General features: G+C 54.8%; 6 protein-coding genes across 6 annotated transcripts; 2 read left to right on the top strand and 4 right to left on the bottom strand.

Moving 5' to 3' along the window:
* Nucleotides 1-749: 749 nt before the first annotated feature.
* Nucleotides 750-1,521, bottom strand: BDZ83DRAFT_34683 (uncharacterized protein). The gene has a single exon (XM_060502492.1). It carries the CDS (start codon nt 1,416-1,418, stop codon nt 858-860), a length of 561 nt encoding a protein of 186 aa, XP_060369582.1. The 5' UTR covers nt 1,419-1,521; the 3' UTR covers nt 750-857.
* Nucleotides 1,522-2,518: 997 nt separating this feature from the next.
* On the bottom strand, nt 2,519-4,165 carry BDZ83DRAFT_690999 (soluble quino protein glucose/sorbosone dehydrogenase; the record flags this gene model as incomplete). Its single annotated transcript, XM_060511310.1, has 4 exons — nt 2,519-2,948; nt 3,003-3,364; nt 3,418-3,801; nt 3,869-4,165. The coding sequence occupies 4 exons, from the start codon at nt 4,163-4,165 to the stop codon at nt 2,711-2,713; spliced, it is 1,281 nt and encodes a 426-aa protein (XP_060369581.1). The 3' UTR covers nt 2,519-2,710.
* A 3,591-nt stretch (nt 4,166-7,756) lies between these two features.
* Nucleotides 7,757-8,966, top strand: BDZ83DRAFT_568406 (glutathione-dependent formaldehyde-activating enzyme; the record flags this gene model as incomplete). Its single annotated transcript, XM_060504066.1, has 5 exons — nt 7,757-7,990; nt 8,113-8,172; nt 8,252-8,298; nt 8,375-8,573; nt 8,643-8,966. 5 exons carry the CDS (start codon nt 7,757-7,759, stop codon nt 8,964-8,966), a joined length of 864 nt encoding a protein of 287 aa, XP_060369580.1.
* A 101-nt stretch (nt 8,967-9,067) lies between these two features.
* On the bottom strand, nt 9,068-10,375 carry BDZ83DRAFT_568347 (GRF zinc finger domain-containing protein; the record flags this gene model as incomplete). The annotated part of the gene is made up of 1 exon (XM_060504055.1): nt 9,068-10,375. The coding sequence occupies one exon, from the start codon at nt 10,373-10,375 to the stop codon at nt 9,068-9,070; it is 1,308 nt and encodes a 435-aa protein (XP_060369579.1).
* A 419-nt stretch (nt 10,376-10,794) lies between these two features.
* BDZ83DRAFT_727228 (WD repeat domain-containing protein) lies at nt 10,795-12,204 on the top strand (the record flags this gene model as incomplete). The annotated part of the gene is given in 3 exon segments (XM_060512778.1): nt 10,795-11,174; nt 11,273-11,498; nt 11,512-12,204. 3 exon segments carry the CDS (start codon nt 11,002-11,004, stop codon nt 12,202-12,204), a joined length of 1,092 nt encoding a protein of 363 aa, XP_060369578.1. The 5' UTR covers nt 10,795-11,001.
* Nucleotides 12,205-13,172: 968 nt separating this feature from the next.
* BDZ83DRAFT_568353 (DEAD/DEAH box helicase) lies at nt 13,173-15,209 on the bottom strand (the record flags this gene model as incomplete). Its single annotated transcript, XM_060504056.1, has 2 exons — nt 13,173-14,784; nt 14,848-15,209. The coding sequence occupies 2 exons, from the start codon at nt 15,207-15,209 to the stop codon at nt 13,173-13,175; spliced, it is 1,974 nt and encodes a 657-aa protein (XP_060369577.1).
* Nucleotides 15,210-15,685: the final 476 nt, after the last annotated feature.

The following is a 15,685-nucleotide window of genomic DNA, read 5'->3' as shown; positions in this document are numbered from 1 at the left end:
AGTACTTACACCTTGCAGTACCTTACCCTGGCTGCAGGTTCCCAAGAACGACGATGCTACGGCTGCAAGCAACCGGCAATAACTCTTAGGTGCGATATTTCAGTGATCAGTGAACTGACGGCTCTGGCCTGAGCAACTCATCAATGGCTTCACTGAATAGGAGCGATCAGACCAGATGAATTGGGAACAACAAGTAGTCCAGATTATGTATCCGCGCCTTGGTATCAATCGCCTTTCCATCTCATTACTCAAAAATAAGCACCATTTCCCCCGCTATTGCCTTCAGATGTCCGGTCTAATGTGTGCAAGCCAAAAGGTGACGACGCCCGGAACATGGCAACCTACTCACATCGCGCACCGGCTACCGAGGCAGCACCAGCATCACAATGCCCACCCATTAGCGTGATAAACCGATCATGGGATCACCTTAATCCGCCGTATTCGGGAAACATTATGATCAAGCTCATCCCTCCCAACATACGGGAAAGGAATACGAGCTATCGCATCGAAACCGAACACGTCCTTCGGCCCCATCTTGTTGTCCGGAGTCACCCCACACTTTGATCTTCCATCTGACACTTCCTGTCCTCCCTTCCCTTCCCACTCCGATCGGTGTCTCCAGTATCCATATGCCATCTCCATGTTCAACGTACAACTACCCTAGTATATCATCCCTCCATCCCAACAAAAAAGGTTCGTACAACATCGCTCATCGCTCACGTGAATCTGCCGCACTCACGGCACCGCAATAGAACCTATTACCAAAAAGGTCCCAACAATAATCCATTCGCTAGAAAGGAAAAAAAAAAAAAGAACAACGCGATTTTGGGCGCTGGGTAGGTAGGTAGGCCAAAAACTCAGTAGTCCCGGCTTCCACGCCGGCTCTCTCCCCGGTGACTGTGCCGCCGTGAGCTACTATGACGCCGTCTCCTCCTATCCGACGGCGAATGCTCCTCAATCACCACAACCTCGTCTTCCTCATCATCCGTCACGATCCTTGGCGGCGGAGCCCGACTGTGTCTCCGCTCCTGCATCGGCGGCGGCGGCGCCGCCTCAACAATAATCGGACCGCCCGGTGCCGGCGGCCGGCTCACGCTCTCCCTAACCCGCACCTCCTCCGTCGCAATCACCCTCGCCCGCGGGCTCCGATGTTTACGATGCCGATGCCGGCTCTTGGACCGCTGCCGCCGCACAGAGACGACCGACGCGGTACCCGTGTACACCGACGAAGACGAGGCCTCGACGGGTCGGCCAAAGTTGAGACAGGTGTAAACCATCCACAGCACGAGCAGGAACCCTGCGACGGCGCCAAGGGTGATGCCCACGATCGCGCCGGCGCCGAGGCTCGACCAGCCGCCGTACGTGGCGGGGACCACGACAACGCCGTTCGTGGTGGTTTGGCGAGGAAGGAGGGGCATCGTTCTCTCTTTCGCGCGCGCGCTTTGGGTCGGAAAAGCTTGGGATGAAGGTGATTTCTTGATGACGTATAGTCCGTGTCGCGGCGGTTAGATTCGCGCGTAGTCGTAGGGTGGAATCGCCTGCAGGTACGCAGTGACGGTAGATCGGGTCGGTCTTTTGTTCGTAGGGCTGCACGCCTCGTGGGAGTTGTCGCAAATGTTTGTCGGATGATGCGGCCAAGTGGCGATGGGAATGCACGCAAAGACGTTGGGAAAACGACAGGAATCAGGCTAGCAGCCCAAGGTCGTGCCAAACAGCGAGCGCGCGCGTCGGCGGTCGTTGGGTTGAACGGCTTTGGCTCCGACGTTGCAGCGTCGCAAAGCCCGAGACAGATTCCGAGCGCTTGGCCGAGGGGCGTCGAGTAGATGGTGACAAGACAAATGTCACTCGATTCCGTGGATCAGTCCACGAGAATAATGGGACGAGGAATGGCAAATTTAATGTCTGATGCGATGGTTCAGTCCCATCTAGAAAGAATGCGGGAAGCGGAATCCTTAGCAAGGCTGCTGCTGGGTGAGAGAAATAGGTGGGAGACGAGGAAGGGATGAATGGGATTCATGGAAGAGAATGGATGGGTGGATGGAAGGCGCGGAGGGACGGGACGGGTGAGACTGAAGGGCGGGCGTGCGACGTGTGATTGGAGCGCTGCGCCATTAGTTGCGTCTGCGCGACACCACCCGTAGTTTGCGCCTGCCTGTCACCTAAGCACCTAAGGTACCTACCTACACTGACAAGTGAACTAAAGGCTTCCCACTTGTGCCTGTCGTGCCTGCCTGTCGCACATCATCGCGGGAAACACGGATTCTGGCGTGGGTGCTGCAGAAAGCGCCTTTCCCAACTGGGTGCAAAACGGGATAGCTCAGCGCGCCCATTGGACTGTGGGAGACCCCCCGTTTGGTCCACTCAAAGCCCGGGCCGAGGCAGGGGTCGAGCTCTGCGTTGCTGCTCAGCAACCACTATTAAGTTCAACAGCCAACTTCCCCGCTTGCCTGTGTCTTGGGGAACCTCGTTACGACTTGCGAGAAACTGTTTCGTTTGACTCATTTGACACGCAGCGTTTCCCTTGTCAATCAGAATCTCAATCTGAATGCTTTGTCAAAATATCGTCATTGCCAGGCTGGCTAAGATAAACTATGTGCAAGAAATGCCCTTCCAACCCCGCCCATCTCGTCGCAAAGAGCTCACAAAATTCCGGCCTTGAAACCCCGCAACCCCGTTTTCATCGTTAATGGTGGCACAGCTTGCCTGAATTCTAAGCAGGCACCGTAAGGACGAAAAGCTCGCCAGTGGAATCGCTAAGCATGAACAACCTGCCCTTCTTGTCAAACGCAAGGCCAACAGGCCGGAAGCAGCTTCCAGGGCAGACAGCGTTGTTGACGTTCCACGCAACCCTGACCTCGGCCGTCTTGCTGGTAGACGCAGCAAGCGGTTGTCCGTTGGCACCGAAGTCGACTCTGCTGAGACGGTAGCCGTCGCCGGGAGAGCGATTCCTATGAGCGTTGTTAACGTTTGCTGCATCACGTCCACAATCCGGAAGCACTCACCAGCTGCCGTGGAAGGAAATGTAGGCGGATGATCCACTGGGAGAGAACTTAATATCCAGCGGCGCCATGTGAGCCTGGAAAGTGAGCCGCGGCGGAGTGGGAACAGTCTGGCAGTACTGGTCCGTGACGCTGCCAGTGGCATTTCCCTGGATGACCTGGCTTCCCACTTTCACGTTGGGTACGCCCGTCACGGTGCTGGTCTCCCAGACGGCGAAGCAGTTGGGGTAGCCATAGTTCGCACCCTTCTGCGGGTTCGACGTCGCTCTGTAGCTGCCGTGGTAGTTGAGTTCCTCGCCAGGATTGTCGTTGTGAATGTCCACACCGTTGCGGTCCATGTTGTCCAGAGAGTTCTCGACAGACCACTGACACGACATTAGCTGGCTGAAGTCTGCGCGAGTATGCAGCAAGCACTTACAATGCCTCCGTCCGAAGGGTTCTCTCCAACACCGACACTGTTTCGCAGTCCCCATCCAAAGAGTTCCCCCGTTGTGTAGTTCACAGCGCTGCCCGTTAATTTTGTGAGATCAAAGGCACGGATTTGGCTGCGGCCGGACGCAGCCTCGGCAGTTGGAAGATCAAGGTTCGGGGCGGAGCCGCGGGAAACGAGCAAGACGTTCGGCTTGTCCTTGGGGATCAGCAAAGTGCGGCTCTGATGGCCAGTCTGCGTCATGCCGTTGATGATGGACCTCGCCTGCCCAACAGTACCGGCAGCAGCGTCGTAAGGGTACGCAAACACTTCGGACGCCGTTGCCGCATAGATTGTCTTGCCGTCGGCAGACAGGGCCAAGCCGTGAGCGAGCTAGACGAGAACGAGTCAGTTACTACGTTGGTCACGTAGACATAGACGGGACAGTTTGTCTTCCTACGTTTGTGTTTGAGATGAGGGTCTTCTGAGAAGCCACGCAGACGTTGACTCCGCCATTATCTGTGAGCTTGACGTACTTGACACCCGTGCCTCCTTGCTCGGCGATGAGTAGGTTGCCCAGAGTGTCAAACTGAAGACTGCGGGGCCTTGATAGCCCGTTCAAGATGAGCTTGGAGCTGTATCCAGCTGCTAGCTGGGGCTGCGCGACGGGAGTGAGGTTCGCGCATTGAGCTGCGACTGTCGAGAAAAGAGCTGCACCTGCGGCAGCAACCGCTGCGAGGGATGTGATTGGTGCCATTGTGTTGATATCGTGACGAGGGGCAGCCGCGAGTATTCACCAAGGAGGGCTACGTGCTAAATGATCGTCTCAGAACAACAACCTGACGGAGGCCGATTTTGGTGTCCTGGGAGAGAGGGATGAAGAGCACGCCCCGAAACTTCAACTTCACAGACTGGAAATGGGGAGTATGGATAAAGCAAAGTCTAGAGACGAGAACAGCGAGCGGAGCCTGAATCAAGGAAGAAGAACCGACGTCCTTCCCGCTCTTTAAGACGAAGACTGGGGGACCAAGAAGGCAGGGACCAGCTTTCTACATCATTAACAAGGCGAACTCATGGCAGGAGCAGCAGCGCGGAAGCGGTTTCCATCCGAACTCGCCTACTCAGCTTGTCTTACAGATCGTTAATACCAGACCTGGATCATCACACTGGGTCTCTTCCCTACATCCTAGCAGACCGGGAGCGGGGGAATGACAACGTTGTAGATCTTGGCCATCATCCGTCCTCCCTGTATTCCACGGCATGTTTGTCCAAGCAAAGTACCGGCAGACCGTGGTGTATTGCATAGACTACATGTTTTCTTGGACAGTATCACCCTGCAACTGCAAAGGATGGTAGATCTCTCTCGCCCTGGAACCATCTATTCCATGCACGTAGCCGAAGACCGAGGATGTGATGGAATCAATCTTTTGTCACTTTACTGTGCATACCTATGCCGCGGTGGCAGACTCCCCTTTCTTGCGCCGCCAAGCCAAATCACGTAGTACGCGATGCAACGAACTGCCGGCGGGTGACTTCCCATCAGAGCAGGTCCCAAGAGATGAAAGGTGGAGGAGACTGGGGGTTATATTATAAACGGAAGGTAACCTTAGTTTATTTCCAAGACCTGTACAATGTTGGTTTGGGCAATCAACGGAGCTTGGGCCCGTAGGATGATGGCATAGTGTAGATGCTTGAAAGGGAGAGGCGGGTTTCCACTTTATACAGGTATGACGAGAAACAAGGTTGACAAGGTCTCAGAGAAGACGTTTGAACGAATCGGTGGCCGTCCTCGTTAGAAATGCAACCTGCTGATGTTGATCAAATCTTGGCGGCATCTGCGGGATGAATGGAATGTGGAAAGGGGCGCGCGTGGTTGAAGCATCAATGTGACTTATCTCTGAACGAGGGGGAAGGATAAAGTCAAGGGGAAGGGGATGGCTCCAAAGGGGGAGGACTCCAAATCCCAAGACTTTAGAATGGGGCTTGAACAATAGCCGTTGTATTAAGGTTGTCATCCGCGGAACGGGTGCCCCGGAGTTTACGGGAGCCGGTACGGACCTGTAAGCGGAATAAGTGACGGCTGATCCCTGGCGTGCAGGGCTTGCGAGGTGTGATTCGAAATCTCTATGCGGGGAGGGGGATAATTCTCCTTACCTTAAATGAGACGAACTTGGGATAGTTGGGGAGCACTCGACCTGGCGCCCAGATCTTGGCGACCGATTTTTGCATCCCGCCGATTGGACGGAGATATTGCTGCGCAACTGATTAAGCGATTATAAACCGTTCCATGTTAAATTGAAAGAACACAGGGTAGACACGGAGAGTAATTATGGCGTTTTTCGCGTTCTTCCATCGTCCATCTACGTCAGACGGAAGGGAGCCCGGTACCTACCTCGTGGTTATTGACGCGAACTAATGAGTTACTGCTAGAGCACAATGAGAGACGTGGAAGAAATCCATGAAGGAATGGTAGAAATCAGAGCATCGAAAAGTTACAGAAAAGATACCATTCGGTCCTTTTTCCGTTGATATAGCCAGTACCACTGGGTACTTACCTTGGCAATGTAGTCACAACCACACGCGGACATTGTATCGACCGACAGTCGTCGGTGGTGGGTATAAGTCGGGCGAACCCTCCGCTCTGCAGTTAATTACACTCGACCGGCTGACATCGAATATCCGCCAAAGTCCGATGGGTAACCTGGATGCAGAGCTTGAAGCGAATACTCTCTACCACGTGCCCCGACTCGGTGTTGGATGCAGAGATCGAAGGAGATGGATGCACTCTTCTTTTTATTGACGTCGAGATAGCTTCGCTTTCTCTGAAAATCCCTCCGACTCCGACGACGCCCATCCCCACCAAGCCCCATTAACGGCACCTAAAGTTCCGTTCGGACGGACGGAAGGATGACATGAACCCTCCCGATAAGTGGGCGCGTTCATCTCAACAATCTTCCCAAACCATTTACGTCCAACGTCCGTTTCCTTTTGTTCGTCGTTCTCTTCACCCCCAACATGCCAGATCACCAACTCCGAATGACCCAGGTCTCGCTTACCACAACAAGAGTCCCACGTAGACAAAACTCCAACAACTCCAACAATCGAGGTACCCATGGTCCATCAACCATCTTACACCCCAACAAACACGTCCTTCATGTTTTGAACTGTAGCACTTGAGGAAGAGAAGAGCTTAGATATGACGTCGATTTCTTGCTGCCTGCTGCCTGCTTGTCCGTCTGATCCACCCCTGTCTATCCGTCAAACTCCCTCCCCTTCGCTTACCCGCCAGCCTCACCTACCTCCTCCAAAAGAGGCCTCATCTTATTCAGCTGAACCGAGTTTTGCATGCCCAGCTGTAAGATAACGAGACAACTCGGCGCCACCACAAATGGACACGCCGTGAAGATGTCGGTAGTCAAGATGCAGGCCCGATGCATGATTGGTACACAATCACCCTCTTTGCATATCGTGAATGTCTCACACCAAGCTACAAGAGAAACCTCCATGAAGCAATAGGTACCCGGTAATCTGGCCAGATTTTGACGTCTAAAACGCCTCTTGAGTGTGGGGCATAAACTATTCCAGTACAAACACCAAGAGTCCCCAGGGAAACGAAGCGTACAGAGTCACCTGACAACGTGAGAATCTGGCGTTCCCCCCCCCCCAGTCAATCGCGCGCGCAGAGCTGAGAGGCGTCGTATGTGGCTTGGCCCTAGAGCTTCTTACACCGTTGCCTCAAAAATACCTAGCTCTTGCTAGCTCTGGCGTTCACGGACGATACTTTGCAGAGACGAGGAGACCCCGCGCGTGTTACACCATTTTCTGCCGTCAGCAATGTTCACGGCCCCCCGGGGTTCATGTCATGTCGGTGACTCAGATTTCTTGGGATCGTCAACCGGCAAAGTAAGATAATGTAAGCGACAAGAAATATTTGCACCGAGTCCCCGTGTCCGGACGATAGACTCGTCCGTTTTGTGGACGATGGACACGCCCGAAAATTACGGTGCCTGCGTCTCTTGTCCTGTAGGAACGTATCCCCAGTCTCAAGTTACGATACCTAGTCCACAATTGAAATCCAATTCAACCCACACTTTGCTTGTCTCAACAAATTGTGGCGCTCATTAGGGAGGGAAGTTTCCCCTCAACTGGTCAGCTTCGCTTCGTCTCAAGGAGGTTACGAGGTATGAGAAGCTCTTAGATCGAGTTCTATAAAGAACCGTGCAAATAGCCTCTTGAAACCTATACTTTTATATCACTCATCTTCACGTTTTCAAATATACATCATACGACCTCACCACAACACACGTACCCAATAACATTTCTCTCTCTCCCATTCCCATCTTCCACCATGACCACTACCGACGAGCCCAAGCAGACCTATCGCGGCAACTGCCACTGCAAGACCTTCGTCTACGAAGTCCAGCTCCCCGAGATCAAGTCCGCCAGCGCCTGCAACTGCAGCCTCTGTTCTAGAAAGGGGACCCTCTGGGTCATTCCCCAGCGCGACGACCTGCGCTTCGTTAAGGGCGCCGAGGATGACCTCTCGACGTACAACTTTGGTCCCGGCCAGATTACGCACAAGGTGAGTCCCGCTTGTGAGTCCCGGGAATCTGAACACGCGGAAACGAAAAAGATTCCCTGCAAGGAGTTTGAAATCGTGGTCTGTTGATGTCCGGGAGTGCTGACGACTTTCTGGCTTCATAGTTCTGCGGAAACTGTGCTACGCCTATCCTAGCGGATTCCCCCAACGGAATCGTCTTAAACGTGAGTATCTCGCATCCTTGCCGCGCTGTCTCAAGATCTGTCCGAGGGGGAAGAAACACTAGGGCTGACATTTATGCAGGTGCGCTCGATCCAAGACCTCGATATTTGGGGATTGGAGAAGAAGACGTATGCAACCCCAAATCTCACAAAAAAGCCGTTCATCAAATTCCACAGATTGAAAAAGCTGACCCGGCCTTTGCAGTTACGACGGCGCGTCTTACGGCGCCAAATACGAGCCTCACACCCACAAGGGCCCCGGGCCGACGGCCGAGGTTGAGGGGGGCAAGCTCTACACCGGCAGCTGCCACTGCGGCGCTCTGACGGTGGCCGTGGTCAGCAAGCCGATTGATGAGACGTACGAGAACGAAGTCATCGAGTGCAACTGCAGCATCTGCGAAAGGGTCAGCGAACACCGCCCTGCTAATGCCGGCATCGGGGAAGGAAATTGTTGTGCTAACTTGCTTGAATAGAATGGATACACTTGGGTGTACCCCAATAGCGACCAAGTCGTGCTGACGGGGGACGACGACAAGATTGGCCGCTACATCTTCGGCCACCACATTCTCGCAAAGACGTTTTGCAAAAACTGCGGCGTCCCGATCACCAACCAGTTCAACCCGCTGAGCGAGGAGGAGCAGAGTAATCTGGTGGAGCGAGCGCAGTACTGGTACGAGAGGTCGAAGACGAGGCATCCCGTCAACGCGCGGGTTCTCGACGGGGTGGATTTGAAGAGTCTGAAGATTATCCAGATCGATGGCAAGGGTGAGCATCAGCCTGGATACGTGAACCCTTAAGCGTAGGTACCGTGGCAGCATTTACCGGCAAAGATGGGAGTTGCTTTGAGGATGAGGTAGTTCCGTAGTGGATTGGTGATAATCCAGGCGTTGAAAAGAAATCAAGTGTTGAGCTTCCGAGTCGTATGAGTCCATATAGGAGCCCCATCGTCGTCAAACTTGGCCCATTGGAAAAACGAGCAACTGTCCTTGCCGGGCACGTTACCCCCATGACACATCCAGAAGTACCTCCCGTGGTTCTCCTTCTTCCGCTGCACGACCCTCAGCACGCATGGAATGCCGCAGTCGCATTTTGGCGTGTGTCGCGGGTGCATGTCGGCCCTGTAATCGCGGTAGGTGATATTGATGCGCTTGTTTCCGGCGACGGGGTGCGGGTCGATGGCCTGCGCCGGCGCGATGCTGTGCTTCCACTCCTCCTGCATCTCGGCGTGCATCACGAGAAGGGAGTTGTGTGGGAGGTGTATCGAGATCTGGCCCTCTGCGTCGGCGTCCTCGGCCGTCATCGTCGTGCTGTTTCCATTCTCGCCGTCCTTGTCCTTGGGGATAATCCTTCGCACGCGGAACTCCCGCGCGACGCCCAGTGATACGGACCCAATGACGGCGCGAGGGCCGAGGTAGGTCAGCTGGTCGCTGTGCCATCCAACATTCTCCTGGGGCCCGTCGTAGCAGTTCACAAAGGCCATGTTGGGAGCCCACGATTTAGGCGACTGGTACCGAAGCTTCTTCCCCCCGGGGTAGCGAGTCTTAATTCTCGTCTGAATCTCTTGGTTCACAGCCTCTGCAACTTTTGGTTTGACCTTGATGAGCTGCGGTGTGATGCGGCGAATGTCACTCAGCTTGGCACCGTTGTAGAGGTAATCCGTCTTCTGCGTTTGAATCTCGTCGTAGCTTTCGACATAGAAGCTCGATGTGTGCGGACTAGCCACGACGTTGTCGAATAGTTTGAAAGTTACGTTCTTCTCAAACGAATTTGCCTCCGTCATGAGCTCTCGCAAGAGGTCGTTGGCTTCCTCTGGCGGGAGGAAGTTGTGGATGACGGTGCACGGTGTGTGTTCAGCAATGTCGACCGGATCGTACAGGTGAAGCGTGGCCCCCTTCTTGGACATGAGTTTCTTCTTTGGCTGCGGACCGTTGCTGCTGTCTTCCGACCTTACACCAAAGTGCCGGAGGGAACTCTGGGCACCGTTGACTCCATTCGACTTTTTAATCGGGATTGGCGCCTTGAGAGCCTCGAGTGAAACCGCGACGGAGCCATTGTGTGCTAAGAGGACGTCCAACAGTACATCTTGGTCCAAATTTGAATGAAGAGAGGAAAGTATAGCCAGTTTCACCTCGGTTGGTTCATCATCCTCCGTGGGCTTCTTCTCTTGAATGAGTTTCCGCTTTTTCCTGATGAGAAAGGAGTCCATGACGTAGGTAGTCGAAGACGACACGAAAGATCAACCTCGATACAAGTCATAAGAGAAATGCAAATTCCCACCAATCTCACCCGAGTTTTTGGAAAGGGAATCATCCGAGTCCAATACTGAAGTGAAAACACCCTACTAATCAGGAACCCATGTTTCTAGCAAGTGTCATCGCAAAGGGCGTAGTGAGGAGGCGCGTGTGTAGCGCGAAAACACGTGCTACTTCCCCCCACCTTGGAGGAGCCGCCCCCGATAATCGCATCTCCAACTTTACTGCATCTTCTGCCCCGCCATCCGCACCACCCACTGCCCACTGGCGGCGTTGCCCGCAAACCCGCCTGGCCCTAGGTAGGTGCTCCCCCCAGTCTGCCGAGGTACCCCGGATCGGGCGCGGTGATGTAACTAACCGTCGACCGGCCAGAGCTATCCCGTCCCGCCGTCATATGCTTTTTCTTCCAGGTGTGCGTGTGCAGAAGCGATACTGGACCTAAGCTGATTGCTCAGCACCTTTTGCCCGTGCCAACCACCAACCTCACTTTTCCCCTTTGCTTTCGTCCAGCGACGACTCCAAGAAAAGAGAACCACGGGCCCATCGCATCGCGCATTGCGTTTGCGAAACTTCGCCCGCCATGGCCCCAATGCTCGAATTCCGCACGCAGGGCTACAACCCCTACGCCGTAAAGTACTCGCCCTACTACGACTCGCGCATCGCCGTCGCATCGTCAGCCAACTTTGGCATCGTCGGCAACGGCCGCGTATTCTGCCTCGGGCTGACGGCGCGAGGCATCGAAGTCGAGACGACGTGAGTCTCGCCCCTCGACCCCTCCTTTTGCTGTCCCCCCCCCCCCCCACCTCTTCATAGCTCGATGGCTCACAGTAAAAATCGTGTCATACATACAGATTCGACACAAACGACTCGCAATATGACCTCGCCTGGTCCGAGATCAACGAGAACCAGCTCGTCGTCGCCTGCGGCGATGGTTCCATCAAGCTCTTCGACCTCGGCGTCAAGGACTTCCCCGTCATGAACTTTCACGAACACAAGCGCGAGACCTTTTCCGTCAACTGGAGCCCCATCACAAAGGACACCTTTGTCTCGAGCTCGTGGGACGGCACGATCAAAGTGGTATGTTTTGCAGAATCAGACCACCAAGATCTCATGTGAGGGTACTGACAATACGCGCAACCAGTGGTCCCCAACCCGCGACCACTCCCTCCGCACCCTCCCCGTAGGAAACTGCACCTACTCAGCCTCCTTCCAACCCTCCAACCCGCACATCATCTCCTCCGTCTCCTCCGACTCCCAAATCCGCATCTTTGACCTCCGCACCCCGGTATCCTCCCGCTACCACCTAACCTCCATGATCCCCGTCCACGCCGCCGGCCCCTCCTTCCCCTCCGCCGCGCCAGGCGAGGTCCTCACTCACGACTGGAACAAGTACCGCGACACCGTCATCGCCACGGGCGGCGTCGACCGCGCCGTCCGCACCTTTGACATTCGAAACCCGACCGCGGGACCCACGGCCGTCATGCAGGGCCACGAGTACGCCGTCCGCAGACTGGCGTGGAGCCCGCACGCGAGCGATTTGCTGTTGACGGCGAGTTATGATATGACGGTCCGCTTGTGGGATGATCGGTCGAATGCGCCCCCGGCGGGACCTGCGGGCGGGGCGCAGATCGGGGCGCAGGTTGGGGTTATGAATCGGCATACCGAGTTCGTTGTCGGTGTGGATTGGTGTCTGTTTGGTGTTGGCGGGTGGGTTGCTACCGTTGGCTGGGACGAGAGGGTTCTTCTTTGGGATGCCAACGCGCTGTTGGGTGGTGGTCGGTGATGAAGGGGAAGGGGGAGTTTTGACTTGAGATGAGCCTTGTGCTTTCCTTTTGCCATGATCAGTTTCGTCTTTTTGGGGTTTTGGGGATGCTGATACCCTTCTCTTGGAAGAGGCGCGCATTCAAGGCTCTTTGTTATCTGGGCGTTTAGGAGGCTATTCTTAGAGCGTGGGCGCGCGCGTACATAACGATTCTGGTGATAATTTTCAGAAAAGGAAAGGGGACCCGGCCAACCCCTTTTCTGGGAAATTCGTACATGGCTGTAAAAATGACATTCGTCTGGCGTCGCTGGGAGAGGATGAGCTTGCACTCAATACATGTCTGATCTGATATAAACTGCTCAGGGGGCTACACGTGAAGGGCAGACAATTGTTGTTAGTTAAGTTGATGAGCATACAGAGGTAGACCTTGCCTCAACTCTGAATCAATGATGGGAATACTGGCATGTAGCGTTCATTTCACACGAGACGGGAGCAGATTTTTGTTCATCATTTGTCTTTGAAGATGAGATTTGGAGATTCAATGTCCCTCAAGTATTATTTACATGACGCTACAATCATGTAGCCTTTTTTTCGCCCCCCTTTTAATCTCGTACAGCTAAAATTTCTCTCGAGGCGGTTTAGCCTCGTCCCAATGTCGGTGGTGGTGGTAATACAAGCACAACTCCCTCGAGTAAAGCCCCCTTTTTTCCTGTGCTCCGTTACAAAATGGTATGATACAAGCCTGTTTCCCTCTTAAAAACAGGAAGAAAGGGGAGTGGTGGTGATGATGATGATGGGGGATTGATGGGTGGGGGTATGGTATGACATGTCTAATTCAGTTTCCGAGGTCGTTAAAAAAACGTCTTCCGTATCTCACAGACCTCTTCCGATTCATTGGGGCCTTTGCTTTTTTCGTTGTTGGTTGTTCTCTTCTTTCCTCCGCTCGCGCGCGCTACGCTTCCGGGGCGCTGGTGTCGTCATCTTCCGCTTTACCAGGAGGATCTCTGCTGACGCTCTCTTCCGCCGAAGCCACGTCCACCGCCCCGGCTGAAACCACCTGAACGGCGGTCAGAGGAACGGCGGTCAGAGCTGGTGTTGTCCATCTCCATCTTCTCGAAAGCATCGCGGGGCTCGCGGCGGCTGAAGCCACCACGATCACCGCGGTCACCACCACGGCTGAAGCCTTCACGGTCGCCACGGCCGCCGCTGTCGCTGCCGTACCTAGAGCCCGGTTGTCTGACATTGAGACCCCTGATTCTGCGCAGACCACGCTTCTCGATAGTGGAAGCGCTCAAGGCGGGGGTATCGTCCTGCTCCATGGCACTGACCCACCACTCGCGGAGCTCGTCAACCTTGGCCTGAACGTTGTCGCGGTTCTGGCCAAACAGGGACAGATAGGCAACCTCCAAGACTTGGGGGTCGACCCGAGCAGTAGCCTGGGTCACCTTCTCACAAATCGCCGTAGGCTCGTCTCCGCTGGTGAAGTCGTGCTGGGCACACTCGATCGTCTTGTTGGGCTTCAAGGGAAGGCCTTGCAGTTCCCGGCGGGCAAGGTCCATTTCGCTGTCGGCGAGAATCAACCATCCCTCACCCTCCTTGCCTGCTCGAGCCGTGCGGCCGAGTCTGTGGATGTATTGCTCACGGTCTGAGGTAGCGCCAATCTGGATAACGTGGGTGACATTAGGGAAATCGAGACCTCTAGCAGTAACGTCGGTGGAGAACAGGATGCCGGACCTGGCCTTGCGGAACAACTCTGCAGCCTTCGTGCGCTGACTCTGGGTGAGCTTGGAGTGGATTCTCCATCCCTGGACGCGATCACGGTCGCCTCTCATCGTAATGTCGACATCGCCAGCAAGATCGACCAAGGCAGACGTAGGCAAGAACACGAGGGCCTTGAAGGGCAGCAGTTCCCGGTCGGCGGTTCTCTTCTGGATTTCCTTGTCGATGAGCTCGTACATGGCGGGGAAAACGTTGGCCCAGCCTCTGCAGTGAACAACGTGCTGATCAACTCTGTCGTGGGTGAGAACGTCGTCCTTGGAGATGGTCTGGATGAAGTCAAAGTTGTCGGGGCGGACCCATTGGCGGGCAAGGGCGATGACATTCTTGGGAATGGTGGCAGAGAAGAGCAGAGTCTGGCGCGCAGAAGTTTTGGGGTCGGGCAGCTGATCGACGATAGACTGCAGCTCTCTCTCGAAACCGACGTCGAGCATGCGGTCGGCCTCGTCGAGGACAATCGCAGCCAGGTTAGGTGCCTCAATTCCACTGTAGGGGTCCTCGAGAAGGTCGTTGAGACGTCCGGGTGTACCAACGAGCAAGTGGCAACCTTCTCTACGGGTCTTGTGCAGCATCTCGCCCTTTCGTGTTCCACCGACGGCACGCTGGACGACCAGGCCCGTGCCCTGGCACAGCTTCTCGGCCTCGAGGGCGATTTGTTCGGCAAGCTCACGTGTAGGGGAGATGATGATTCCACGAATATCCTTGGAGCTGGCCTGGTAACGCGCTTTTCTGGTAGCGAGCGACGGATCCGCCGCAATCATCCTCTGCAGAATGGGAACGAGGAACGCCAGGGTCTTTCCGGTACCTGTCTTTGCTTGGGCGACACTGTAAGGTGGGTTAGTATATGATACGGCACAAGCGCGCTGATGATGATTCGACTTGACTTACAGGTCCATGCCCTTCAGTGCAGGCTCAATGGTCTTGCTCTGGACGTCCGTCATGTTCTCGTACCGCATTCTGTTCGTGATGGTGTCGACAAGGGTAGAGTGAACGCCCAATTTCGTCAGATCCGCGAATTTGGTCGTCAGACCCGATGCGTTTCCTTCATCCTCGGCGACCGGCGCGGCCGCTGCGCTGACGGCCTCGCTAGAGTAGAGTCTGAACGCATTAATGCTGAGTGGCACGCGAAGCGCGCTTGCTGGAGCCTTCGCGATCGTCTGGAGGGTGGCAGGTCTGGTCGTTCGGAGAGCCGGGGCGGCGAAGGTTGCGCCGCTGATGCGAGCGCACCTCCTGAGAGATTGGCGAAACATTTGTATGTATATGTGTGTGTTTGTAGGATGTGATTAAAAAACAGTAGCTACCGAAGAAAAAGGACGATACAATACAGCTCTTTGGTTCTAGAAAGAAAGAAAGGGAGTGGATGAAGGAGGGTGTGTAGGATGCAAATCTGTCGTCCTCTTTTTTCGCCAGTTGGATTGCGAGAAGGAGCTGGGAGACAGGAGGCGAGCCGATAAGAATTTTTTCCCATCCTTATCTGCCCATCACTCACGTTTTCTCTGAGCTTCGGTTGGTTCCTTTGGTTTTCGGTGGGTCTTTCCTGCGACTGACAGGGGACGGGATGGAACAGCCACTCATTGACGCGCCCCGGGACGCTCCGGCTTCGACCCCTGCGAGGCAAGCTTTTAGCGTCTCTCATGGCTCTCTTAACTCACTTGACGAAAGGTGAACCATCACGATCCTTTACTTGCGGCACTCACTTTGCTCAAGCAAAAGCTGAAGTCCCCAC

This window comes from Colletotrichum acutatum (genome assembly GCF_030867785.1).
Source record: "Colletotrichum acutatum strain CBS 112980 chromosome Unknown BDZ83scaffold_11, whole genome shotgun sequence".
NCBI lineage: Eukaryota > Fungi > Ascomycota > Sordariomycetes > Glomerellales > Glomerellaceae > Colletotrichum > Colletotrichum acutatum.
This window is presented reverse-complemented; position numbering and strand designations above follow the sequence as displayed.